Here is a 27,595-nt window from a genome sequence, read left to right on the forward strand (position 1 = left end):
GTCTTTTCTCTTGAATGTTTCTAAATCTCTCTCCTCTGATTGGTCCACACAGATCACAAACCACAATGTCTTCATGTTGATCATTTGAATTAGAGTCATGACTGTAAGATGTTCAGAAAACACATGACTGTCCCCACATGGTCCCGTGCAAACACTTGGTTGTAGCTCCTGTCCCTTTAAGAGCCCCGTCCTGATCAAGCCTTGCTCTGATTGGTCAGCTGATTTACTCCGTCATGATTGGTTGACCTATTTCCCTTTACCTGACTTCGTAGGTTGTTGTTCATTGTGCACTCCTAGCAGCTGGTCTAACAATCGGTGTTAACGAGGTGTTTTCCTGTCTCGTCTGATGAACAGGAAGTGAGGTCACCAGCGATCTCCATCTTTAACTGTTAGCATCACGTCACTAACATCTTTCTCCTCGGGTCATTTTGAGCAAAGCACTTTGGAACCTCCAGAAAAGGATCCACTTCTATGCTCCAGGTATTTAATGTTTCTCTTTGGACTGCTTCATCATTATATATATAAAACATAACATAATAAACACAAATTCAAACATTTAGAAAGATCTTTATGTTAAAATAGAACATCATCCTCCGACCTGTAAGTGGAACACAACAGTTCTTTACTAACAACACACACCTAGAGAGCGTCTTCCCTCAGACGTCCAGCCTCAGGTCCTGGTGTGTTAAGGCGTGTTTTTTTATCCTATATAATGAGAGAAGCCGATCCAAGATTTTGGTTCAATCAAATGTTTTATTTAAAGATACAATGAAAAGTTATTCATAGCTATGGACAATTATCACAGCCTATGCTAATTAGGTTAGCAGTAGGAAGATGAAAATGGCCCCGAACAGAAGGGGTTTGATATATTATAACAGTAGAATTGATGTGATTGGTTATGAATATTTGGAGGGGAGTCACCGCAAATCACTTTGGATCTCCCTTATTGGTCCAGCCGCAGTCCCACGCCTCTCGTCACCGAATCCAGGAAGTGACAGCGAGCAGCAGCTCTCCGTCATGCACCTACGCTACTCTACCGGTTGCTAGGGCAACTCTATCTACCCTGACAGTCTGATGTTGTCTCGTAATTCAGCCTTGAGTAGAAAGTGTCTTGCTCCAGCCATCTCGACTGCACCAACTTAACCATAACAAACTCAAACTCAGGACAGCTGTTCCAAATATTAAATATGATAAGCGAAAGGTTGAAAATAATGATTTGTATAAGGTAATGTTATTGACCCACTGCTCCACCTCCCCTTCCGCCTTTATGAAAAGAGTCATTCATTATGGTTTGAGAAACTATTATTGTGTTATTGTGTGTGTCTGCTCCATCAAAACAATCTTGACTGTGAATGTGTAAACATTCGCATCCTCGAAACTAAACAATGTCATACTGACTTTGCCCCAGAAAGGACAGCTCCTTGAATTCTGTCTGATGTTGAATACAGCTAATGAAAATATGCTTTAATATCCAAGAAGTTAATTATGAGGACAACTAAAAGATACATTATTGGCACTAAACAGCAACGGTTATTAAATTAATTTGTATGTGCATTATATCTAGCTACCACTACCTCTAGCTTTATTATTAAGAGTTCTTTCAGACACAACCTATAGTTAAAAAGTTTGAAATTCCTAACATAACTAAAGTAAATAAACGGACAGAAAGAGATGGAATGTGTTGTTCACTCACTGATTGCTCACTGTGTGTGTGTGTGTGTGTGAAGACAAAGGCAAGCTTTCATATTTGTACTATAATAACAGTAACAAGTTTACTCGTCCGTGGCAGACGAGTAAATACAGACATGTGTCTGTATACATGGCATACAGACACACACACTCTGTATGCCATGTGTCATTCCAGTCCTTAATGTATGAAGCTTCTTATATTGTCAGATCTCACAAACTTGAGTTCAGCAAAGCTTTGTTTTTCTTCCGCATGTGCATCATCTTTACAATTGAATTGATGACTTATTCCCTGATTGTCTCTACAGGGACAAAAATGACCAAGGCAGCTGGGTTGCCTTAAAAAAGTGATTAAACAGATGGTCCATCTCAGAATATTAAACCATATTAATTTCAAATATTGTAGATAACAGTATTCAAACCATGACACAAACAGGCATTTATCTTTGTGTATGTGAATATGTGAAAATGTGCAAAAATCCAAAGATGAACCAGAATTTAGCAATGAATCAATATTTTATATTTATATTTGTGTTTGAACACCAGAAGGTAAAACACTTGATATGTAGAAACTGATTTTTTTTGTGAATACCATAGACAGAAAAATGAATTAATGTTTTGCTTATTTATTGGGGAATCAAATTAAATAACTTTATTCCAAATCATGCTCTCTCCTTCACACACACACACACACACACACACACAGTTTTACAGGGTACACTATGTTCCTTCATACATTTACTGCATTGCAACTTCTCCTCAGCAGGTGTAGACTCAAGGTTTTGTTACAGCTGTACTGTATTTGTCCCTGTACCGTGGCCATGTGTTATCTCTGGTCTCTCCTCTAGCTGCACCCTGATCAGTCATCAACAATGTGTTTGTTCACATTATAAATAAATTGTTCAGTAAAACGTTCTGTCACGTCCATGTTTATTCCCAGTTTGTGATGATTAATATTTAATTCTTTCATTAAGTTACAGTCGTCTGGTTTAGTTGATTCATTTGCTCAATAAAATCTAAAAGAATTAGTAAATGCAGCCAGGGAGCCTGTACATAAGGGGGAGGAGTTGGAGGCAGAAAAAACCAGCTGCACAAGGACAGAGGAACCAAAAAAAGCCACACAAAAGATCCATATGTCACCAAAATAAACAAACATACATTCAACACAAGTGATTCTTATTCAGAATTAACCAATGAAAGCAAACACTCACTAAATCCTCTGTCTGTGATGCCTCCTGTAACGGAGCCTACACCAGCTCCTGAGGGTTGAGACCATTGCAGGACCAAGACGTTGGCCACACCTCTACCTCCCATCGGTTCATCTGAGAAAACAACCACCACCAACTCTCGGAGCTGCACAAACGAAGGCCCCGGATATATAATGTCATGTTCTCCAAAAGTGAGAGTCAAACTACAGAAATGTCTATTCAAAATCATTTTAGTGACTTAAAGTGACATTTATATGAATCTCTGTTTAGATAATCTGCAGCATTCATAGGAAATGTTGAAGTCAAAGTTTTGATTAAAAAAAAGAGACATTTCTAAAACCAGAAATAACAGCAACCTACTGAGGTGTGGGTAGCCTTGTTTGTTGGATCCATGTTTTCTCCTGTTTTGCTTCCTTGAGGAGTTAGGTCAGTAACATGTCTTTTGTTTTCCTTTATTTTGAGTAGGGAAGTTTAGGGTGTTTCGCTTTAGGGTCGTGTTCTGTTTATTGTTTTGGCTACTAGCCCACCCTGAAGGAGAAGGTGTTTTTAATAAACACTAACAGGCTGATCATTGTTTGTGGCTGGTTTCGGGTCGTAACAATGGTTGATCCACTGAAAGGGGTAATAAATGCAACACAGTCAAATACCAGTGAGATGTGCTTTATCTTGAGTATTAAAACAGATATTGAGACATAAAAGAAAATCTAAAAGCTGATAAAATAGTTTGATGAAGCAAAGATCCACACAGAGCCAGAGAGAGGTGGCAGAGGTTTCAAATAAACAATTGAAAGAATAAATGCCACCGACATCACTGGATTATCTCACTCCGCACTCATCCTCACTGTCGAAGAAAAAACCTCCCGACTCTGATGCAGGGAACTGGACTCACAACATAAGACTGTTTGGTTTTTCATTCAGGACCAAACATTCACAACAAAAACATTTCTGTATTTCTTGGCAGCTCACTGTCCTGTGAGTTGCTGCCAACTATAACAAGTGCAGATGGATCTTTACTGGAGCTCTGTACTCGTTGGGACTTTCTGGATTCACGGGATTGTTCCTAAACTCCATGGTTGTTGCTGTCTGATCCACTTGTGCCCCTGCGGCTCGTCCCCGGCCTCTCCTGGTCCTTCTCCACAGGCTGGGCTCATTTGGTCATTGCCGTACTGTTGCTTTTTTCTCTGTTAGATTTGCCTTCTTTAGATTTACCCCTGCTGGATTTGGCTTTTTTGGATTTCCTCCCTTTCGGTTTGCTGTCGGATGATACTGTCTGCGGCTGTGGCGTCTTGCTTTGCTGAGGGGGTCCGACCGGTGGCTGCGGGGGGGTGGTTGGAGGATTTATCCCGGAGGGCTGTACGCTCACGTTGCTCTGTACCGCCCTGTTGCTGACGACCACGTCTGTGAGGTTGTCATCTTCAGTTTGCTCTTTGGCAAAGCTGACAAATACCTACAGCAATGAACCAGTTTTAGTGTTTCGCAATTCATTCATTATGGAAGTTCATATTAGAAAAGTACCTGAGAGGGAGTGAGGATTAATATTGGTGGGTCAGGGTGATGGTGAGATGTCTGATACTATTTGTTGTTTTCTCCTTTTTTAGCGTGATCATAGTAAACTGAGGAACAGTCGGTTCACTGTTCACCTGGATAGAATCCAAACCATCACGCTCACCTGGTCCAGTGTGGTCTGTGAAACAGAGAAGTCCGAGATGCCCAGCTCCTCATAGTTGTTGGCCAACACATGGAACACACGAGCCAGGCAGCAGGCGTGTGAGGGCAGCTGGAAGTGCAGCACGTTGTGGTGAAGCTCCTTCAGCTCCATGCTGGGGAAGGAGCTTTTCATGTAGGTGCTGACGGGACACGAGTCCGGGTTGGATTCAGAGTCGGCCAGATGAATAATGATGGTGTAGCCATCTCCGTACCTGGAAGATAAATTGCCGTAAAAAAAATATCCAAGATTTAAATCAATTTAAATAATTGCTTGACAGTTCAGGTTTGAAATTAGGATCCGGATGAGGTGTCATGCTTTGTTATTATCAATATATTGGAGATAAACAGTGCAAGCGTCCGTTTATACTCTCTTCGGCGATTCCCATAATTTCAGAACTGCTCCGGCCCTGACCATCGGGTCATCTCATCACCATAAATCTCACCAAGTCACTCAGTCAGCTGCTTCACCATGACATCATCAACACAGAGAGGGTCCTTCACAGATCGCTTCACCGCAATGAGAGTTCAACTCCCAACGTATATTTCAACCTTTCATTTCAATGCCCCTGAAATGACCCGTGTTTTAGAGGAGTAGACGTGTTTACCTGTTCTTCAGGTGCTGAACAGATCCCAGACACCGGAACCTGCCATTGACCATGATGCCCATTCTGTTGCAGAGAGCCTCACATTCCTCCATGCTGACATAAGGACACAGGAGTAAACACATTAGCATTTACACTGTGAGTCGATCAGATCAGTCAATCGGAGCTCAAATGATTAAATAAGGATTTGTGGGTGCCTTGTGTTAGATGATCACCCCCCCTTTTTATGGGTACATTACATTTACATCTCCTCCTACCTGTGGGAGGTGAGAACTACAGCTCGTCCCTCTTTGGTGACGCTCTGGATGCAGTTCCACAATAATCGTTTGGCCTTTGGGTCCATACCAGTGGTGGGCTCATCCTGACATGAATTACAAAAATAAAAGCATGAGGGAAACAGATGATGTCGCTGATGACTGTGTCCCTGCAGTGGCTGTTTGTATGAAGGCAATGTGCGGATCCTTTATTGTACTACATGTCCAAGTTCATTTATGTTTTGGCACTTATGTGTCGTACCCCTTGCTGTAAACACAAACTGCCTTTTGGGAAAAGGGCAGAAAAGGAAATTATGCCATTCCATAATTTCTCATGTCTTGAATTCAGTAGATAATATGATGATATGTTGACAGTAAATATTTTATCTGTTGGAAGTGGGGTGTCGCTGCTTCAAGCTGCATTCTCCGGTCCGATCATTGCTCTCCAGCTCCTTCGAGGGAAGAATTTGATCCTCACCAGGAATAAAACAGATGGAGTTCCAATAAGGGAGATGGCAGTGCACAGTTTCCTCTTGTTGCCCCCGCTGTAGCTTCCAGCCTCTCGGTCAGCGTACTGCATCAGTCCCATCGTCTTCACCCCCCACTGCGCCACCTACAGCTCAAAACAGATCCCGTGATTGTGACACCCTGCATCTGCACAAACCTGTCACTCCAACAGAACTCTACTGGACATGTAGGAATTGACAACATTAGTGTTGGATTCTAAGACAGATTTTCATCGTCTGTTTGCCAGCAGGGTTGCATTTCCCCCCCCACATGGCTGCTAATAATTACATTTTAAATCGGATATAGAATTTATGGGAGAGCTGCGTCTTTAGATCCACTTTTTCAAATATAATAACTCATAATTTGTATTCATCACCTTCGATCACAAACTCAGAAACAAGTGTTGTTTAACTTGTGCAAGGATCCACAACTCTAAGAGCCAGATGGAGGTACATCTTCATCGTTCTGTGTTCATTCATTTCAGTTTTGGGGTGAATTGTTCCTTTACCTTGGGGACAGAGTCCTCCTGAACCCCCCGCAGACGGGCGTGCAGCTCCAGATGTTCTCGACCTGTCAGTTTGTCGCTGATGCCGTCAAACTGTGGACAGTAACCCATGGACCGGTAGACCTGCTCAATCTCTGTCTGCACACTGAGAACCACATAAACATGATTTTACTAACTACTTATAATATGAGCTCCTGCAACTTATTTGATTGTACTGCTACTACTATCATGACTTCAAGCTTAAGGATCTTGCTGTTATTTAAATACTAAATAACGGAAAACTGTTTGCAAATTCAGTCTTATTACAATATCTTTAGTAATTCCTGACAAACAATAAGTTCACAGCATAACCACGTTATCATATCCATGTATTTGAGGGACATTTCCTGTGTCCACTTGTACCTGTAATGGTTGATGGAAGCCTCTCCATAGCTGATGGTTGTTTCTCCGGTCAGCATGCGAAATGTGGAGGTCTTCCCTGCTCCGTTCACCCCCAGCAGCCCGAAACACTAGAGGTCAAACACAACAACACATATCGAAGCACTTCTAGTCGGAAGGCTTATTCATAACACAGAACAAGGATCCAAAGCAGACCTCAAACTCTACTATGAGCTACTTTCAGAAAAACAAGCTGAAGCTTTTGCAGTGGCTGTCACAGTCCACTGACTTGAACATCATTGAAAACCTGGGATCAAGAGGAGGACTGAGTTCAAAAGTTGAAATCAAGAATAGAAAGACTCTTGGATGGCTACACCAAGCTAAATATCTTCCAAAGGATGGGTTGCCACAACGAACTTTGTAATTTGTCCATCGTTTCGGTCATAATTTCTTCGATTATTTTGAAGTTCATGGACTAATAATGATGAGTAAACATTTGAAGGAAGGTTAGTTTTAATATCCATTTGCTGTGGGGGTTGAACTGACTAAATTTACTTTTCAAATATCAATTACATATGGAATTTGTATTTTTATCAATGAAACTGTGATAACCATGAATTATTTCAGATAATGACTGTATCTGCAGTAGGTGATCAGAACAAAAGTTAGGAACGGTCCCTGTTTTCACTTTAATATGACATGACGAGTGCTGAATGTGGCGTGAGAATGTCTCACCTCTCCCCGTGGAATCGCAAGGCAGAGACGATCTGGCTTCCTGCCCGCTTTGTAAACCTGAAACACACAATGAACAATGCTGCCATGTTTGGAAGAGGAAATTCTACATGAAGGCAGAAACTTCCTTGATAGAAACAGAACTCAAATACACCAAGTGACATGTAGTTTGTATGTGACAATATCACATTTTAAATCATTATGCCATCATAGAGAATTAACTTTGATTGCCTCCTTACAACATGGCTATTGGACTTTTTAAATCACAAACACCATTCAATCACTGTCGACCCACTCATCAGGGTCAATATTGGGTAATTTTCAGTATCTCGCCCAAATGCCAGGAGGAGCAAGGGATCAAACCACCAACCTTCTGGAAGTGGATGACCCCCTCTCATTCCAGGCTCACAGCTGCTTGTGATCATATCAGGCTTAGTGTTTAAAATTGTGAAAAGTGTCATGTAACAGTACAACTTCAGTACCAGTCTCTTTGTATTGAATTAAACACCAAGCTTAAGTTGAACTTTTTAGATGTGACTGCTGGTTGTACCTTGCTCAGGTCTGTCATGGTGAGGATGTCTGACTGGGCTTTGCCAGTTTTGACCCTCTCTCTTTCCCTGGCGACGTCCTCATCTTCTGGACCCAGAGCAGACATCTTGGGCTTTGTCCACCAAGGCCTCAACAGAGATACAAGCACAGAGAATCTGATTTACTTTACACTGCTCCACATCTCCACAATTAGTTCATGTTTCAGTCAGAATGACGATACGCTTAAACCAAGCAACTATTACTGAGGAAGTCAAAGGTTGTGATCCAACATTGACCAGAAGAGGTGTCTATGGAGAAAGGAGTCATAATCCTACCTGAAGCGTATGAAAAACTTGTATTGCAGCAGTACGGTGAAACTTAAGAAGATAACGCCTTGAGCTGCCATCGCAAACACGTCCCTCCCAATAAAATCCCAGCGCAGTGGATTTGGTTGGCTGCCTGGAGAAGGAAGAAGATAGATAGATAGATAGATAGATAGATAGATAGATAGATAGATAGATAGATAGATAGATAGATAGATAGATAGATAGATAGATAGATAGATAGATAGATAGATAGATAGATAGATAGATAGATAGATAGATAGATAGATAGATAGATAGATAGATAGATAGATAGATAGATAGATAGATAGATAGATAGATAGATAGATAGATAGATAGATAGATAGATAGATAGATAGATAGATAGATAGATAGATAGATAGATAGATAGATAGATAGATAGATAGATAGATAGATAGATAGATAGATAGATAGATAGATAGATAGATAGATAGATAGATAGATAGATAGATAGATAGATAGATAGATAGATAGATAGATAGATAGAAAGAAGGTTAGATAGATAGATAGATAGATAGATAGATAGATAGATAGATAGATAGATAGATAGATAGATAGATAGATAGATAGATAGATAGATAGATAGATAGATAGATAGATAGATAGATAGATAGATAGATAGATAGATAGATAGATAGATAGATAGATAGATAGATAGATAGATAGATAGATAGATAGATAGATAGATAGATAGATAGATAGATAGATAGATAGATAGATAGATAGATAGATAGATAGATAGATAGATAGATAGATAGATAGATAGATAGATAGATAGATAGATAGATAGATAGATAGATAGATAGATAGATAGATAGATAGATAGATAGATAGATAGATAGATAGATAGATAGATAGATAGATAGATAGATAGATAGATAGATAGATAGATAGATAGATAGATAGATAGATAGATAGATAGATAGATAGATAGATAGATAGATAGATAGATAGATAGATAGATAGATAGATAGATAGATAGATAGATAGATAGATAGATAGATAGATAGATAGATAGATAGATAGATAGATAGAGTACTTTATTCATCCCCGAAGGGAAATTAAGTTGTCATAGCAGCCGGTATATTTGAATACAATAAAATACAATACAATACAATAGAATAAAATTAAAAATAAAAGGTAGAAAGAATAAAAAAAACAGAAGCACAAGATAAAAATACAATAAAATAGGTAGATAAGGTGCATTGGCAAGATGATGGTAAAATACACCTTATCACACAAACACATCCTGTATATTTGGTCCTGTGTGTTTGACTGCGTGTGTGAAAGTGTGTAATCAATTTCTGTAGGATGGTGATGAAAACACAGCACATAGGGGAGTCCAACAAAATAATCTGCAGTTTAAAATAGAATAAAACAAAATGTATATGAATGCTATGCATCGACCGATTGATATGTTTCTGATGTTACAAGAGTCGAACTTCCTGGCATCATACCCTGCACCTGGAGATCTCCCCCACTCGGATTAGAGGCCATTTTGTGGATACCTCGTCCCAGACAGTAATGAGGAAAGATGAGGAAGACATTATTCAGGATCGGGCTGTTCCACTCCTGTGGAAATGTGGAATATTCAAAGGAACACAATGTCAATCATTTTTTTGTCTCGTTAGACTATCAGATTACTAGATTTTTGGCTTTCCTGTCTCACTTTTAAAACTTAAATTCTAAAAATCCTACACAGTTTGCTGATATTTCATTCAAGCTTTAAATGATGGAGAATTAAGATTATTAATTTTTTCATATTTTTGTGATGTAGCTGAGAGAAAAAAGCACTTTAACTCATTAGCTCATGTCGTGTCACATATGATCCCCTCTTTGCCCTGAAAGTCCATGTGGGGTTCCATGAGATAGCTTACCATGATGGTGCTGCTTCCAATGAACAGATTGATGGAATTTAGAACCACATACGCTGTGCTTGGAGTGCTGAACACAAAGGACGCTGGGTACATGAGAGGGGTACTGGACCACCTAGAAATGATAATGAAGTTATGCAGTAAGTACAGAGAGAGACATTACTGTTGTTATAGACCATGATCCAAGTGGAAAATGAACAGTACATTTAAAGTAATATGGAAGTCGTTTAATCTTTTATAAATTTAATTGAGTGTTTATTTCAAGATATAAATCCTGCAACTATAGCGATCATTTAAATATTAAAACTGCAAACATGTTTGTCTTGTAGTTATGCAAAAAGCAAATGACAAGTAAGGATCTCAAACAGGTATTTCCCGGATATGCTGTAAAAATGACAAATGAATAAATAAATTAGTAACAGACTGAAAATAATGAGACAAACAGATCTCAAGGAAAATATCCTGGAGCACATGAACAGATAGTGCAGTGCCTCTCTGGTCATTTGAGTCGGGTCTGATTAGATGATTTTGAGAGAGCAACCCTACGGATTCAAGTCAGTGGATTCTGCTTCCACGTACCCATAGAAGAAGAGCAGCAGGACGAAAGCAGGCAGGTTTGTCCCCGAAACAAATGATTGCTGCTGGAAAGCAACGAGGATCAGCACCACCACAGTGGTTGAAACAGTGTAGTTCAACTGAAAATGAACATTTCATTAGAGGAAGTCATTCTCCTAGTAGTGTGTGTACTAGAGTCATGGAACATTACTTCAGTGACTCTCATTTTCCATAGACAATCATGTTAACCAGACTATATTCTTATTGAAAGGCAATATATGACATAAAATATGAGAAATGTGACTCTTTCTCCCAAATACTGACCATGTCCCAGCTGAAGTTGGAGAGCCAGTAGAGGATCGGTTTGACCCCGCTGACCAACTGAAGGTGTTTGGCTTTGCAAACTCGCTCCTCGATCAGAAAAAGGACAAAGCTGGGCGGCACAAAGGACATGGCGATCATGACGCAGATGGAAATCAAAATGTTCTGGCCTAATTTTGACCTGAAAGAGTGACACACAATCAGCAATGATCAGTTCAATCCTGCTGAATGCAGACATCCACATAAATCAATTTGATGTAACTGCCGAAGGTTGGTTCTGTAAAATGTATCAAAGATTTACCGAACTCCATAAAATCTTCTACCTTTACTGCAATCAAGTTCCTGACAATCTTAAAACCTCATGAATAGATTATCACTCAGGGTTGTAGTGCCCTGATCGACATGAACTACATCTGTAGAACAACAGGGGGCAGTATAACATTTACCAATTTAAACCTGAATATCTTACATGCCCTCATTTCTTAGTTGCTCTCTGCTGAGGTGGAGCGGGTGGTTGTAGGCAGTGATGCCGTGTCTCCTCCTTTCTGGACCTGGCGGTAGACTCGCTCTCAGAAGACCATTGTTCATAACGTTGACAAACAACACCATGGCATGCGAGCCTTTGTTATTGAACCACACCTAAGTACAACGAAGAGAAACACTTTGCTTCATGTATCAGATTTTTCCTTTAAAGACTCACAGCAGAAAGTGAAGAGAGACGATGGCCACACAGACACACATTACCTTGACTTTGTTTGGACCGTCCCGTCCTCCGAGAACATCCGGCAGCCGGTTGAGAAGATTATCCAACGAACTGTTCTGTGATGAACCGACAAACATTGTAAAGCTTGAGAAGAGTCAGAGAGACAGCAGGATTCATTGAACAAGCCCAAGACCTCAGTGTACCTGTGGAACTCTGTTACGAGTCCTGATTGCCCTGACAAACTCCTGGAGCTGAGGTAAAGATTTCGTGGCGTCGCCCCCGAGGGAGAAACCTCCATACCTGCAAAACAGAAATTCAACTTTAGTTTTTCGTCTTTTCAGTCCTTTGGAGAAGAAGTTTGAATTGGGGACACTGACTGTGGATACTGGAGATCATTTGCTTTCATTATGGTGATTTATTCCTGCAGCTTACCTGAATTCCTTCAGCCCTTTCTTGGTTTTCCGGCTGAATTTGAAACAGTTGAAAACAGTGAATGTAGGAGGAAGATTTTTACAGGAAACACGAGCAGTGTGAAACAGGCTGAAATCTCTGTATTTACGTGAATGTTATCATTATAGCTATCTTTGAATGTGATATTAGACATATCACAACATTCATGCATTTATTCCATTTTGGGGGAAATGTTTGTGTCGCATTGTCTTAATGATGTATGTAAAATGTAAACCCAAAATAAATAAGCTCTTTAAAACAAAGCTATTAATAATGTTATTAGTTAGATAATAAATAAAATAATTGCAAGGGACGGAAGGGCACTAAATATGAGCTTTTCACACACAAGATATCAATATCAATACTAATATTTTACAGAATACATATGTGCCTTTATCTTAGCTTAATTAATTCAAGTTCTATATATTTGGTTGCATTTGTGTTTTAATTTATAGTTATTTATAATTAAGTTTATAGTTAAACTGTAACTCTAAGTATCATGCCTCAATTAGGGTTTGATAAACACATCTTAAAATACATGTATTATCAGCCAATTTATTGGTATCGGAATGTTTTACAACCTAATATCGAATTTCGGCATCAGGCCCTAAAAATCAGTATCAGTCTGAGTCTAATAGTTTCCGAAATAAAATATTTGATACTTGCATTTATCATCATTAATTTTGAGATGTAAGCTTTAATGTTGACAATAATCACAACTATAAACCTTAACTAGAGAAGAACAAGTATGAAAGGACTGTAAAAGACAATAAATGTTATTTCATCATTGTTAATGAAGTACCTTTCCTTGAGGATCTGAGAGTAGCTTTTCACCAGATAATCAGACATATTGTAAGTCGTTAGATTTTGGAGGATGTCTCCAGTCAGGCTCCTAATCTGAAAAGTTTACAAACCAAAAATTTCAATTAAAAGTCAAAGGGAAATGCTGCAATGCTCAAGCAGAAGTTAGCTCTGTTTTGCATTCAAATGATAACTGAACAAACATCCAAATGATTTCATCAACACTGCTGATCCTGATGTGAAGTCAGACCTGAGGCGGTGGCAGTCCGCCAGCTCCCTCCGGACAGTCGGGGAGAATCCGATCAACATCCTTCGTGCTGCACTGACATTCAGGAGAGGGTCTGTCTACGCTCCAGTTTCCTCCGCTGAACACCTGCCAAGTGGAGTTGGACACCTGTGGTCGCATGAACAGGCCGTCCTGCTCCCCTTCACACTCATGACTCCTGCAGAGAGAACAGGGATCAACACGCCGGGTGTTTGTGCATTAAACATTATCTGAAATTCAAAATAAAGTCATATTTAAAAGCATTAAGATTCTTTCAAATCTCGTGAAGACAATGTTCCTGTCACTTTTATACTTGAAAGTATTTATTTTTTAACATAGAGTAGATGATGTTGTCAAGCAAACTAAAGACAAATGTCTACTTCTGTATGATGAAGTTATTTTTTTCTATTCATTAATAATCTATTGTCTCAGAACCTTTGTCCCTTTATGACAAGCGATGCCAGTTAGATATACTTGTGTGTTCACAGAGATTCTCTTACAGGCTGTTGTCCTCTTCCTCTCTCTCCATGCACTTGGTACCAAAACCCGGCTGGTCCAGTAGAGCTTCCAGTAACTTCTCCATGGCTGGGTTCCCAGCGGCATCGTTGCTGTAAGTACCAAACCAGAGGTGACGAAATAACAAGTGATTGAGTGAAGAAAGCAAACAGAATTATACCTTCAGTTAGCGGCTACCTCAGATAGAGTAGAACATTCTCATTCACAAAACCCTTTCTGTGCTGAAGAAGATACTGAATATTGGAGTGGAGGCCAACCTGAAGAAGGTGTACTGTTGTCCGTACATCCACGGCTGCAGCTGCAGACTGGGTAACTCCTCAGACTGCTTCATGCCTAGGCCGAGGAGGACAACCAGGAGCAACATGGGAGGAAGAACAATCTGAAACATGAAGAAAACCTCAGCTGATTGATTTTCTAACATCAGATGAATGTTTCTCTGATGGCTAATTCCCATTCTGGCACATCTGCAGTCAACAATTCATTTTGTCAAACGACTAACAGTTGCTGTTCTGGCCTTGGTTCCTCCTGTTTAGATTAAAGCCAGTCAGACCCCCTAGGAGACTTCCAACACGCACATATTTATCATCTTCCTGGCCTGAGTTAAACTGTCCTCTATATTATGGAAACACTACGGAGGCCAATGATGACGGATGATTTTTGACTCATCTCTCCAACTACTGCTGCTGGTGTTTGCCATCACCTGAGCGAAGAGGCCTCTGCAGCTCCTCCGAGCATAAAGCCAGCGCTTAACAAAGAGAGCCCCCATCTGCTGCCTCATCAGCCTCCAGCCGGTCACGGGGGTCCCACCTCGGACGTCTTCGCTCAGATCTGTCTCCTGGGATTCTGTAAACAGGAGAGACCCAGGATGAGAACTAACTCTAATATGTTGGGAGGAAAAATACATAGACTCTTCTCAGTGTCAATGTTTATTGTTGTGTTTCTATTTAATGATCTTTCATCAAAAGGCAGTCATGTACCACAGTGTCCTGAATACTAATAATAACAAGGGCTGGTTGTGTGGAGGCTCAATCAGGAAGTGTCTACAGCTACATCCATGCTAATATGTTTTAGTTTTCAAAAAGTGCTTTTCCTTATGTAACTTGCTCGCGAAGCCTTTTCCTTCACGACAGCAGCATGAAAACGGACAATTGGAAACATGTTCTGACTGTACATGGAAACACTGTGTGGTTTGTACACACTTCTACTCTGTGTGTCAGATTGTTAGTGCACACCTGTCTCAGCACATTGTCCCTCCCCTCTTTGTCCTGCTGAGAGCCCTCGGCCTCGGGATGATTCATCCTGCAGCTCAGATTTCGATTTCCCGTCTGTTTCCTCAGACACTCGAAGGAAAATCTAAAGTGAAGTTCAACTCTTTGGTTTATGACATAATGGTAAATCTACAAAGTCACATTTAAACATCTGACTCTTCACTGTAGCAGCCCTAAAATACCATAGAGTTTAAAATTGAAGTTGACCTGTTCGTTCAGCCTGTCAGTGTGAAAGATACAGCTATGTTTCTTGCTTTTGTTAAAGAGACACCCTGGAATGTTTCATGCTCTCAAAGTTGAGTTGGATGAACTATCCCGTTTTAATCGAAAATTTGTTTGGTCTTTTTGCCGATCAGTATGAATGTATACCAAAGGCTTAGAAGGTTTCTTGCCATGAGATGGTTGCATATTTATTTATCCATCAATGTCGATGAAAATGCCGTACCTTCTCCAGTGAGCTGTCTGAAAGTCCATAGCTACTGATGCCCAGCTCATTGAGCCTCTGATCCAGGTCGGACAGAAAGACGGCCAGGCTACTGTTCTTAGCAGCCTCCTGCGGCAGGTTGATCACAGCCTCTCGTCTCGACTCGTCCACCAGCCTCGCTCCCGGGATGTGGTGCTGGGCCAAGGCGAGCAAAGCCGCCAGGTCTGCTATGATGATGATGATGATGATGATGATGACGAGAGAGGAATAACAAGAGTTCTTCATGATCCCTTCGGTATTTAAGCATTAATAAAAAACTGGTGTTTTAGAGAGTGTAAGAGTACCACACTGCACTTAATAACAATTATTATTATTCTACCATCTCAGTTTAGACACTTGACAGCTGTTGAACACTCACAGTTGTTCTCCTCACTTCCAAGCCCAGTGTTCTCCCTCGAGGATGACTCACTTTCCTGAAACAGTTGCAGCAGGACAAACATGATGGGTTCACATAATCTACACCAGGCAAAATACTTTTAAAACTCTTGGTTTATCACTAATTATAGTGGTAACTAAGTTAAAACTAAATCACATCTTGGCACATTTAACTTCTCACAGTTATTTCAAATTAAGAAAAGAAACCAAACCTTTAGAGGTGGAAGCTTGTTGGTGCTGGTGCAGATACTGGTGCTGCTGGGAGTGCGGGGGTTCAGTCCTTCCCTCTTCACCACAGTGAGGTAATAACCAGATCCCAGATGGGATTTCAGGAAGAGCAGTGAGCCGCAGGAGGAGAGCTTCCCCTCGGAGATGATGGCAATCCGGTCACCCAACAGCTCTGCCTCATCCATGTGGTGAGTGGACAAGATGATGGTCCGGTCTTGATGGAGAAAACAGCAGAGAAATATATTCACTCAGTCTTGACATTTTGAGTCGTCTTGTATGTTTAGGTTGGCATCATGTTTTCAGGCTGATGAACTTTTTAAATTGTAAATGATTGTATGCATAGCTTTAAGATCTGCTCGACAGCAGTACTGATGGATAGAGAAAGGAATGAAAGGACTCATTTAAAAATATAAGAAGCTTAGTTTGAGAAACTGTAGCACAAATGATAGCAGAGCTTTCAGACTGAACCTTTCCAAAGCTCCTCGGAGGAATAAGCTGGTCAGTTTTATTCCTCCCATTCAAATAAAATGTTTTCACCCATACACAGCAGCTGTTCTTAGCTATTCGATTTTCTTCTCCTCGTTAATATATTTTAGGTGTCACTTACTAAATTCAGTAATTTCTTGATATTATGTTCGTGCACAATTAATCATCTTTCCACCTAGAAAAATGTTCCCAGGTCTTCTCATCCTGACCCCCAGCTGCCACCACAGTTGAGATACAGCCCTTAGTTCCACACCTTTGCGATATTTGAGCAAAAGATCCCAGATCCCTCTGCGGGCATTAGGATCAACTCCAGCTGTAGGTTCATCCAAAACAATCACCTTGGATCCCCCTACAAATGCTATGGCCACAGACAGCTTCCTCTGCATGCCACCTGACACAAACACAGAGGGACCGTTTTCATTGTGGAAAAGAACAAGAGATATTCAACAATCAAAAATTGATGAACCCCTCAAAATGAACATAGCTCTACATGTTAAGTTAATCTAGTGATTTTACCAGAGAGGTTTTTGGTCTGTTCATGTCGTTTGTGCAGCAGACCGATATTGTCCAACAAAGTGTCCAGCTCAGCATTCACCTCTGCTTCAGACAAACCCTTCAGACGTCCATAAAACCACACATGCTCCTCCACTGTTAACCTGAGAGAGACAGACAGAGCGAGAGAGAGAGAGAGACAGACAGAGATGCAGACAAAATGTGAAAATCTGTCAAAATCAATCTATTCCTTTAAATAAAATGGTTTATTAAACTTATTTATTTCAAATAATGTGAATAATGTGTCCAGATACAGGAATGGGAGACCTAAATCTTACATGTCAAACAGGACATTGTGTTGTGGACAAACTCCCAGCATCCTTCGGATTATGTCCATGTCATGGCGGATGTCCAACCCCTTGATGTAGACTGTCCCAGAGGTTGGTGGGAACAGGCCCGTCAGAATGGATCTAACATAAAGAAATGTAAAAAATAAAATTAAAATACGTTTCTCATTAGATTAGATCATAATCCCATATTTTATACAGAAAACAACAATAAATTACAATAGGTTAAGAGACGGTTTGCATCTACACCATATGTTTTTACATACAGTGTTAGCTATATAATGCATAATCAAGATATGTAAAAACTGAAATATGTAAGTTAAGGTTTTTAGGCTTTTCTTTTTCTTTCTTCTCATTGCTCAACCACAAAGATTATTTCTGCATCTTATTTCTACAAAAATGTAAAACTCTAAAAGATAATAATAGAAGACATTATAGCGGATATGCATCTTTTTTCAGTTCTCAGCTGAGCTCACATGGTTGTGGTCTTGCCAGCTCCGTTTTGGCCGAGGAACGAGGTGATCTGTCCCTCATAGAACTTCAGGTTGAGGTGGTTTACAGCCAGCTTGGCCCCCCTCTTGTAGATTTTCACCAGGTTACTGATGTTCACGCCCAGGATCAAGTTACTAGGCTCTGCTTCAATGTGATCTGACGACAGACACACAAGTTTTATACTTTGAAGATACAACATATGAAAACAAAGAAATCAACAAAAACAAGAACATTTTTTTTTTTTATCCGTTTCACTTCTTCAATCAGCAAAGCTTTTTACTAAGTGCTCGACATTCAGCTGGTGAATCCACGTCTCCGAACACATCACTGAAGTGGTCGATCTTCCTAAAAATCAACATCTACAATCAGAATTGGGATTTTTCCTCACAATTTTGAAATGTGCTGTCGCCAACATACAGACTCGAACCATCCAATGAACTTTTCCATTTAAAACACAATATCGCATTACAGACACATCTTCGAGCGGCACCATATCTCTAGGTAGATAGGTATTGATCACCTCAGTCACCTTCTATAAAACTAGATAAGAAATGAACTCTCAGGATATGGGAATCTGGTCATATGACACAGCCCTATAGGAAATAACTCCCTAATGAGAGGGATTATGGGTACAGCAAAAATCACACTCCTATGTCAACAGAACAATTTGGACTGGACTGATTGCTCATGTTCTGCTTCAGTCTCAATGCAATTTTAATAATTACAGGTAACATGCTTATTGTCTCAGCTTTTCACTTTTTATTTTTAGCTAACTTGCTTGTGAAAACTACCATTTGAGTCTTTGAGCTGTTATACAAAGCAGAGAAGACGTTGGACAGCCAACCTGCCAAAACAATCTGTAACCGGACAGACGGGTTATGAGAACTCTGTCCAATCACGAACCAATCAGTCATGTGACTTTGAGTACAAACTAAATGCTGATGAGACAAAGCCATAGCCAACTGTAAGTGTGATTGTACCTTTGGATGACAACAGAAGAACAGCAGAAATACAACATCTGGAGTCTCATACCTCCGTCCTGCTCTGCGGGTGGAGGTGGGATGGACATGCCTGCCTCCAGGGGAACTCCAATCCAGTAGTTCATGTGGAAGATGAAATACCAAGGCTTCGGGATCCCATATTCACCTGGTAGAAACAAAAACCAACATATTTTAAAATCCGGGTTCAAATGGCGGACAGGACAGTTTAATCTGAGACTGAATTTGTTATTAAAAGCCGTTTTCAGAAAAGTGCTCATATAGTATCTGTTGTGATTAAAATGACAGTGATAACAATGTTGCACCAATCTACAGCTAAAATGGCAAAAACAACACTGCATTTTACTTAACGAGGTGGGAAATTCAAAGGTGATCAAAAAGACTACAGCAACCCCGGCAAATGATTCGCTTTTTTTCAGTCATTAGTTAAGAATTTATAAAAAATTGGTGAAATAAAAAACTTTAAGAGTTACAATTAATCTTAAGCAATTCAATTGTCTTTCTTTTTAAATTAGGTGACATAATAGTATGGTACTTGCGTCTTGTCATATTCTGAAGACTTACAGATGGATTAAATATTAAATTTCACCGTCCTACTCCATCTCAAAATCAGTGATGCTCACTCGACCATTCACCTAGAAGGTGATTGATTAACTGAACTGTTTGAACTTTGAACTTTTTCCTTTACATTACATTCATGGTTCCATAACATTAACTCCTAGACTGGGAATGAATGTTCACATGAAAGTGAATGAAGTTATACCAGGAAACACGGCTTCGATGTACCAGGCTGCAACGGCGTAGATGAAGGCGTCCACATAAAGCATGAGGATAGAGATAATGAAGCTGTAGGGTTCTTCTTCCACAGGGTAGGAGTGCAGGTTGGACCACTGGATGCCCACACCTTGCTCCTCATACTTAATGAAATACTCAAAGCCGAACCCAAAGGCCACAGAAGAGAGAAAACTCTGAGGGAAGGAGAGCAAACCATTTTGAATCTAGCAGACACTCTTTGATATAATGCCTACTAAAAACGCTCCATATAATTCTATTTAATGAATTACATATACTTAACTTAAGTGTTAACTTTGATTGTACCCATATTTATTTGACTTACAGCGAGGATTTTGAGTGTAGTGTTGAGTTGTTGGCTATTCATAGCAATCACTGCAGAAAGCAGGTAGAGGCAAAAGTATATGAGTCCCCCACAGGCAGCAGCCATGTTGGATTTGGACAAGAAGGTACAAATGAGGAGACACTGCATGATGGTGGCAGTGGCAGACGCCGTGAGGAAGAAAAAGACGACAGACGGGTCGCTGTATCGCAAAATATCCCCCCACTGGAAAGAAATAAGACAAGAGGGCATTCAGCATTAATGTGTATTCATTTGTATTTGAATATGTTTGCTGGAGAGTGAGTGGACACTAGCCTTGAGCACACCAAGAAGAAGCGCTTCAGTAACCAGGAAAGGAACCAAGCTGCTGATGAACCAGCTGAGCCACAGCGCTCCTGTTCCCAGACCCATACTCCTCATGGCTTCCTTCAGTCTCGCCTCCTTCTCGTACACCACACCTTTTATGATCATGGAGACCGGGTAGATCCAGCCCAAAGTCATGAAGAGTGGCATCATTTCTTTCAAATCTTTGAAAAATCTGAGGAAAATCAGGATAAAACTGAGAGCTAGTACTCAGAATTTAAATTTCTTCCAAATGCAAAAATAATGACGCTGTGAAAGCTTAGAGAAAAACATTTTGATTTGGTTATATTAAATAATTAGAATACTATGAATTAACTATTGTCTAAATTAGTTATTTCTAAATTATTAGATTTTAATTGGTTTATGCGAATGTGATCCTTAACGAACGACTGGGATTAAGTCAGTGATCCAGATGGGAGATCGTGGATGCATTTGACTACTCCCAACATACGACTTACAAATCCACTGTATAGCAGGGGTAGGGCATCTGCTGGACGTAGATGCCCGTAGTCTGTTTAACTCCAGTCAGGACGCGATTCACAGCTTGTTCCACCAGGTCCTGCACGTAAACGAAGCCGCCCAAAATGTAGCGCATGTCAAATGATGGGCCAGGAGCCCAAAACCTGAAGAAAAATAACAACAGAGAAGCAGGTTATGCATTCACTGTTATTAAAACAGGATGATAAGCAAACTACTCCATTATGTTTTAAGTCTCTTTTTCTCAGAGAAAAGTCAATTATTAGTGAGGACAAAACCAAAACACTATTACTACTTTAAGGTGACAAAGAAGCAGGATTAGAGCATCCGGTTGTCTTCTCAGTACCCGTCAGGCTTCCCGGTGCTGGCCACATTACTCATTCGGATCTTGTAGGTGACGTGAGGCGGCAGCTCAGTAGATGTAGAGTTGGGCAGAAGGAAAACTACACCTGCCCAAAACTGTCCGTCCTCCAGCAGCTCAGATGCTCTGTCAATCAAGTGACCCTCACTCTCCAACCCCTCCAGTTTGTTCAGAGAGAAACACTGCAGCAGAAAGAAAATATTCACATAAAGTGAAATAATTAAAAACGTACAAATACTTTTATACAAATTCTGCTACACACGTTAACAAACTAAAGGCTGAAATTTAAAATGCGTTGCCTGTTTCAAAAGCAGCATGGGAATTTTGAAAAAAAGAGAGAAAGAACCTCAGTGACTTGTGCGAGAGTGGTGATGATGAGGTTGATGTCATTGTAGATGTCCAGCCAGGTCGGGGGGGATTGAGGATTCCTAGGGCCGTCTGGTGAGGGTGTGGACAGGAATTGTGAGATTTTTGAGGTCGTCCAGGACGTTTTTGCCAAACGCTGTTTTACCAGGACTTCAACCTCTGGCCTGCTCAGCAAATCCTGCACACAGACACATTATTCAAGAGAATGGCTTTCAGCAAAATATTTGACAACAGATTCATCCCCTAATAGTGGTTGATGAGTCAGACCTGCAGATGTTGATTCTGACTGCTCTCCATGTATCTCTTGACTTGAGGTCCCACCTCCATCCAGGCTTCTTTCAGCTGCTGGAGAATCTGCAGGTCCTCAAAGTTTTTGTTCACCTTCAGCAGACAACAACTTGTAGTTATCCTTCAGGGACGTATTCACCTCATGATGTTCTAAGTTAGCTTACAACAAGTAGAGCAGCAGAAAACACTTAAAATCACAAAAATCATGCGGATTAAATGATTCATCTTCTATAAATTGTAAAGAAAAACATTTGCCTGCTACTAGCGAAATTCATTGACTTTTGTAAAGAAATTCATCTACTTATTCTAGAAATCTCTGTGTGTTGTTTGCATATGTTGACAAGCGTTCATCCTACCAGCTCCACATTTGGCATGTGTAATCAACGACTACAAAGTGGCGTTGTCTTGGGTCTGGTGAGTCCCAAAGCCTGTCTTAACTTGCCACGGCCTAATTAATGCATGCCACTTTTACAATTTCAGAAAAAAAACTGAAACCAGCAATACCACAGGCCAAGCTAACAGCCCATTACACACAGGAATGTTTACAACGGGCAATGCACTGAGGCTTTAGATGCTAATGACACATGCGTTAGATATGTAAAATGACAGAAGTGACAAATGTGTTCTCATTAATCAGTTTCCGTCTATTTAGCAGACACACATTTGCAGAAAGGTGGTCATCGACCTGACTGGGTGTTTTGTCGCCTGCAGACAAAAAGTTATTGTCTTTTTACAACATTTTTAACAGGATAGGATTGTCGCCTAACCTGTTAAAAAAAATCTAACCTCAGCCTTTTTACACAACAACCTCTCCAACACATTGATGTTGTACCTCTTTCATGACTCGTTTTATTGCAGGTGTGTCTGGTGTGTAGAGTAATTTCCCGGTGAAGAGGGGATGGAGGTTCTCCAGACTCTGGATCAAACTTTCACAGAAAAGAGCTGCAGGGCAGGAAAGAAGAGACCGCGGGGGACAAATGTTTGATTGAACAAACCAGGTTCAACGATATAAACAGTGCACGCATCTCATCATCATCTCATCTCCCTCTTCTTCTTCACTTGCCAGATTTTTTGAAACACAGCAATTTATCAAGTCTATAAGCTTACAAAAGAAAAAAATCTCCTTTAAATCAGCGATATGCATGAAAACCCCAAACTGCAAAACCTCTTACTGCTGTTGTTGTCACCATCTAGGTCTTCAATGTCCTCATCCAAGACCTGAGGTTGGGCGCACAAGATTCTATCGAAGACCTTGAAACTCTCTCTGGGCAGAAAACGAAGCATTGCACTCATCTCCGCAAAAATGGAGAAGGAGGAAACCTGAGGGAAAACAGAACGCAAGAGGAAAATGTTTGGAGGAGAAAGAGAAGAGAAAACAGCAGAAGGTACATATACAGGGAGAAAACATGGGGGGGGAAAGATGTTACAACAGAAAGAACCCTACAAAACAGCAATGACAGTGAACCAACTAAAGCTTCTTGAAGCATCTACATGTTAGGGCAGCAAGGTTGATGACACCCTATGAATTCACAACTCCAAACTTGAGGACTTTTTTCTTCATGAACTGAAGTCTTTGCCATTATCACATTAAGTGTGAGGCTGTTGGACCACGAGGCGATGAATCATTAACTGAAACTTTCTGACCCTGCAGGAAGCACAACATTAAACCAGTAAACCCTCAAAAGAGGATTCTTTATCATATATGAACAACGAACAACCTTGATTGTTTAATGTTGAGATTATGACAAATCCACATTATTCAGCCTATATATAAAATATTCAAGATCAGAGACCGGTAAAAAATAATAAAGATGCAGGGATGTCCTCACTTGTTTGAGAATTATTGATAATAAAAAATATTTTGTCCAGTTTTGAGACCAATCAAATATTGAAATACAGAAAGTGAAGTGATCAGATAAATGCCTTACTTTATCCATGAAGACAGCCAGCTTGGATATTGTGTCTAAAGCCGGACTGATGTCCGTGAGGTCTGACAGAAAAAGATCGGGTGAGATTAGTGAGGATTGCATTTTCCTCATTTATATGAACCAGTACAGTTCAACTACATGACAAAGAAACCTTCATTGATGTATTCTCTGATTGAAACGCTCTGGTCATCTCGTCTCCCTGTTCTCAAACACACGATGACTTTGTTAACAACTTCACTGACAGAAGCCAAGGAGTGGGTTTCTCAATGTACATCATTTATTCAGTTTCCTGGAAAGCAATCTTAAAGGGTAACCATGACATCATTCTTTTGAACGTTGTGTTTTGCCATATTACAATAACTGGACTCATAAATATATCTAATGACATATTTCTGGCATATTTCCAACATTGCCCCCCCTGAGGTATTGTTTTCTGAGTAAAGTGCATATTAAAAGTAAACAGTAGTGTGTGGAAGTAACAGTATGTCAGCATGTCAGTGCTATAGGATATTCAAACAACCTGTGGTACTCTCCATCAGATCCTGAAAGCCTGAGAAGCTTCGGCTTCCAACGTAGGACAGAATAGTGTGGGTGTCCACGAAGAACCGAGACAGTCTGTGGGAGCAGAGCAAAAAAAGAATTTCATTCCAGGAACAAACACAACAGTCAAGTTGTAAATAACTGCTGCAGACATATTTCAGTTAACCGCAAACACCAACTTGATGCTGATTTATCATAACTAATTATAACACAATTCTTGGCTTGTAATTTTAAATTGTTTTGTCTTTCAATCTCATGGATTAGTGCATGAACAATGAATCTTCTTTCTGAGAACACCACCAGTCCTCACATCTGTCCATTCTTTCTCTCGTCTACCTACATTGAGTTGTCAAAGCTGCCAAATTGTCCCGGGGTCTCCCCTGGTGTCGGGCTGGGGGAGCAGGGTTTGTTGGTGTTGCTGTTGCAGACGATTCCCTGAATCCAGGGCAAGGTGCCCGCTGATGGCAAAGCTTTGTTTTGGAAATGACCTAAGAATAAAAGACAAGGAGATACAACACCAGAAGATGAACCTTTTTGCACAACTGATAGATAATAATGATCATGGACCGGACATGAGCTGCTTTTACAGGGAAGACTGATCCGACGAAGACCAAAACAGCAAAGAGGGAAAAGAGTGTTCTTACTTTGTATTTACTTTCAGTTTATTGTGAAATTTCTCCTCCTTTACTTGGAATACATCTTGTGTCCACCTTTAAAACGTCATGGTATATCACGTTGTAAAAGTAAAGTTCTAACCGACAAATGAAGAATTTTCAGGTCAAGAACTTCACAGGTCAGGAAAACAAATGTGCGTGTCGGGGAAATGCATCAGTCAGAGTGACATCATCCTCTTTAGCTGGTTGGTAAATGGACAGTTTTTGACCTGTGTGGGAGCATGTGTGAATTGACATATTGCATCATATAACTCACATTGCCCTGTTTTGACCGAAACGTTGGTCTTTCTATATAAGGCGAGGAGGAGAAAGAAGAAGAGCGGCAGGAGGTGCTCGCTGATGAGCTGGACCTACATGAGGAGAACAATGGGAGCAGTCAATTCAACACTTTGACTTCTTTCAAAGAGCAGTAGGACTGTCATCTGGTGTGTCCTGCACATTCTGATTCTGATTAAAAGAAAGGCGAGGTTAGGGGTATTCAACTGCAACATGAAACTTTACCACTAGATGTCACTAAACCCTACACATTGAAACTTTAATTGTTTTTTCTTCCAGAATCAAAAATCGACTTTCTCTGTGAAGAAAGTAAATTAAACCCGTGAAGAAGGTAGAGGGCACCTTGTTTCTCCTGCGGTATGTGGTGTTCTTCCAGAGCAGGAGGAAGAGCTGTCTGAAAAACTCCATGGATCTGTACAGCTACCAGACAATGATGTGATCCTGGAAAACACACAATGTGGTATATTGTATACCATATTATGAAAACAATATAAACATACTTTAGCAGGATTGCACACAGATGATATTAGGGATGCACAGATATAAACTGGGAACTGCACAGTTAGTTGAACCCCTGTTAGTTCATTGTGTAGTCCAAGAGTTTGGTCTATATATACAACAGTGCTGGTTGTACTTTTTACATTTAATTTAATTTACTGACCCTTGTTGCCTAAAATGCCATGGAGAACTCAATCTTTAACCAACCTACACAATCTTTCTCTTCCAAACACACATAACACAATATATAGCCTTGTGATATCAGGGTGAAGATATCAGGGTGGTAGATCTCCACTTAAATTTGGAATAAAAAATGATCATGGGCTTGAAAAGGTTGGTAACTACTTGTCTAATAAATCCAAGAAATCTAAGACCACTGACACTGTGATATTAAAGCAAAGTGACAACAGAATGACTGAAGGAATTATCTGCTTAATAAATCCTTTGAATTGTTCTTTCATGTAAAGCCTCACAAACAAGCGTAACCATCTGATACACAACATGGGTCCAAAATTGACCTGGAGTTTTCAATGTTCTATATCTTTGCAGTGAATGAATTTCATCTTTCAGTATTTCAGTTATTCACAAATTAACTTGTCCTTGATTGTGACAAATCCTTATTCAAATTTGTCCATTATTACTTTTTGAATAAAAATCATTTTTGTCCATTTCACACAGCTGCTTTTGCACATCTGATGCATGTTAGTCATAATTTAAAATCCATTACTAGCAAAAAAGAGAAATATGTACAATAATAACCAGCTGTAAGTGTATCTAGCTAACAAGAGCTAGATCAAGAAAAAAACTTGAAATATAACAGTATATATTTAATACACTGATTGATATGCATATGAAAATGTGCTTTTGATTTTCTTTATCCAGAGCGTTAGTTTGTCTGGTTGCAATCATTTCAGACTTACGGTTTAATGGCTTTAAAGATGCTCCATAAAGAGCAGGATTAGGAAAATGAGGAGGCAACTCTCAGACTTGATTCCAAGTCTGAAATCTCTAATGCTGAGGACATAGAGACTATGCTAATTGATCCTGTTCTACAAGCTGGAGCTGTGGGTGTGTCTTGGAATCCAGCTCTCCTATATGAAGAAGGTTCCTTTGATGACACAGGAGATGAGTGTTCTATGTCATCAAAAGAGAAGGCTTTATGTCACTGATGTCATCATACACGCAAGAATTATTGTTTCATCTTATTAATCGGTCACTGCGGAGATAGAAGCCTCTGACACAACTGATGAGGTGTTTGATGTGTGTGGGTGAAATGAAGTGTACGATAGATCTTGCAGCACAGATAAATTAAATGAAAACAATATATGAATATACATAAGCAGTTGAATATATAATTGCTGTTCAATAGCTCAAGACCCCCTTACAACCTATGTTCAGTAATCTTCTCTGAAAAGAGAATAAACACATATTTCCAGCTCTCCAAAAGATGTTCCAGGGTTTCCTCCCAACTACACAAGCTATAAATCAACTTGTTAGCATGCGGTACTTCAGGGGCTTGATCCACAAGTCTTATCTGTAGAATGTTCTGCGGATTTGTCGAGAACATATGTTTGAATGCAAAC

The 27,595-nt window shown here is 40.0% G+C and overlaps 1 protein-coding gene across 1 annotated transcript; it reads right to left on the reverse strand.

Annotated features, from left to right (window-relative positions):
* Positions 1 to 4,041: 4,041 nt before the first annotated feature.
* LOC132996949 (phospholipid-transporting ATPase ABCA1-like) lies at positions 4,042 to 25,922 on the reverse strand. The gene is given in 46 exon segments (XM_061067323.1): positions 4,042 to 4,341; positions 4,564 to 4,813; positions 5,207 to 5,299; positions 5,461 to 5,564; positions 5,936 to 6,070; positions 6,473 to 6,614; positions 6,872 to 6,978; positions 7,583 to 7,639; positions 8,130 to 8,256; positions 8,443 to 8,566; positions 9,930 to 10,033; positions 10,267 to 10,461; positions 10,926 to 11,041; positions 11,226 to 11,403; positions 11,692 to 11,861; positions 11,967 to 12,041; positions 12,129 to 12,225; positions 12,358 to 12,390; positions 13,178 to 13,272; positions 13,427 to 13,616; positions 13,942 to 14,049; positions 14,215 to 14,336; positions 14,658 to 14,800; positions 15,190 to 15,310; positions 15,671 to 15,876; positions 16,068 to 16,122; positions 16,297 to 16,526; positions 17,052 to 17,189; positions 17,315 to 17,454; positions 17,629 to 17,760; positions 18,114 to 18,285; positions 19,162 to 19,275; positions 19,891 to 20,095; positions 20,245 to 20,466; positions 20,557 to 20,779; positions 21,063 to 21,227; positions 21,428 to 21,624; positions 21,789 to 21,986; positions 22,076 to 22,189; positions 22,929 to 23,038; positions 23,269 to 23,416; positions 24,025 to 24,086; positions 24,554 to 24,639; positions 24,905 to 25,052; positions 25,495 to 25,588; positions 25,857 to 25,922. Coding segments are annotated over 46 exon segments (6,411 nt in total).
* Between the last annotated feature and the right edge of the window lie 1,673 nt (positions 25,923 to 27,595).

This window comes from Limanda limanda, chromosome 2, assembly GCF_963576545.1.
Source record: "Limanda limanda chromosome 2, fLimLim1.1, whole genome shotgun sequence".
Lineage (NCBI taxonomy): Eukaryota > Metazoa > Chordata > Actinopteri > Pleuronectiformes > Pleuronectidae > Limanda > Limanda limanda.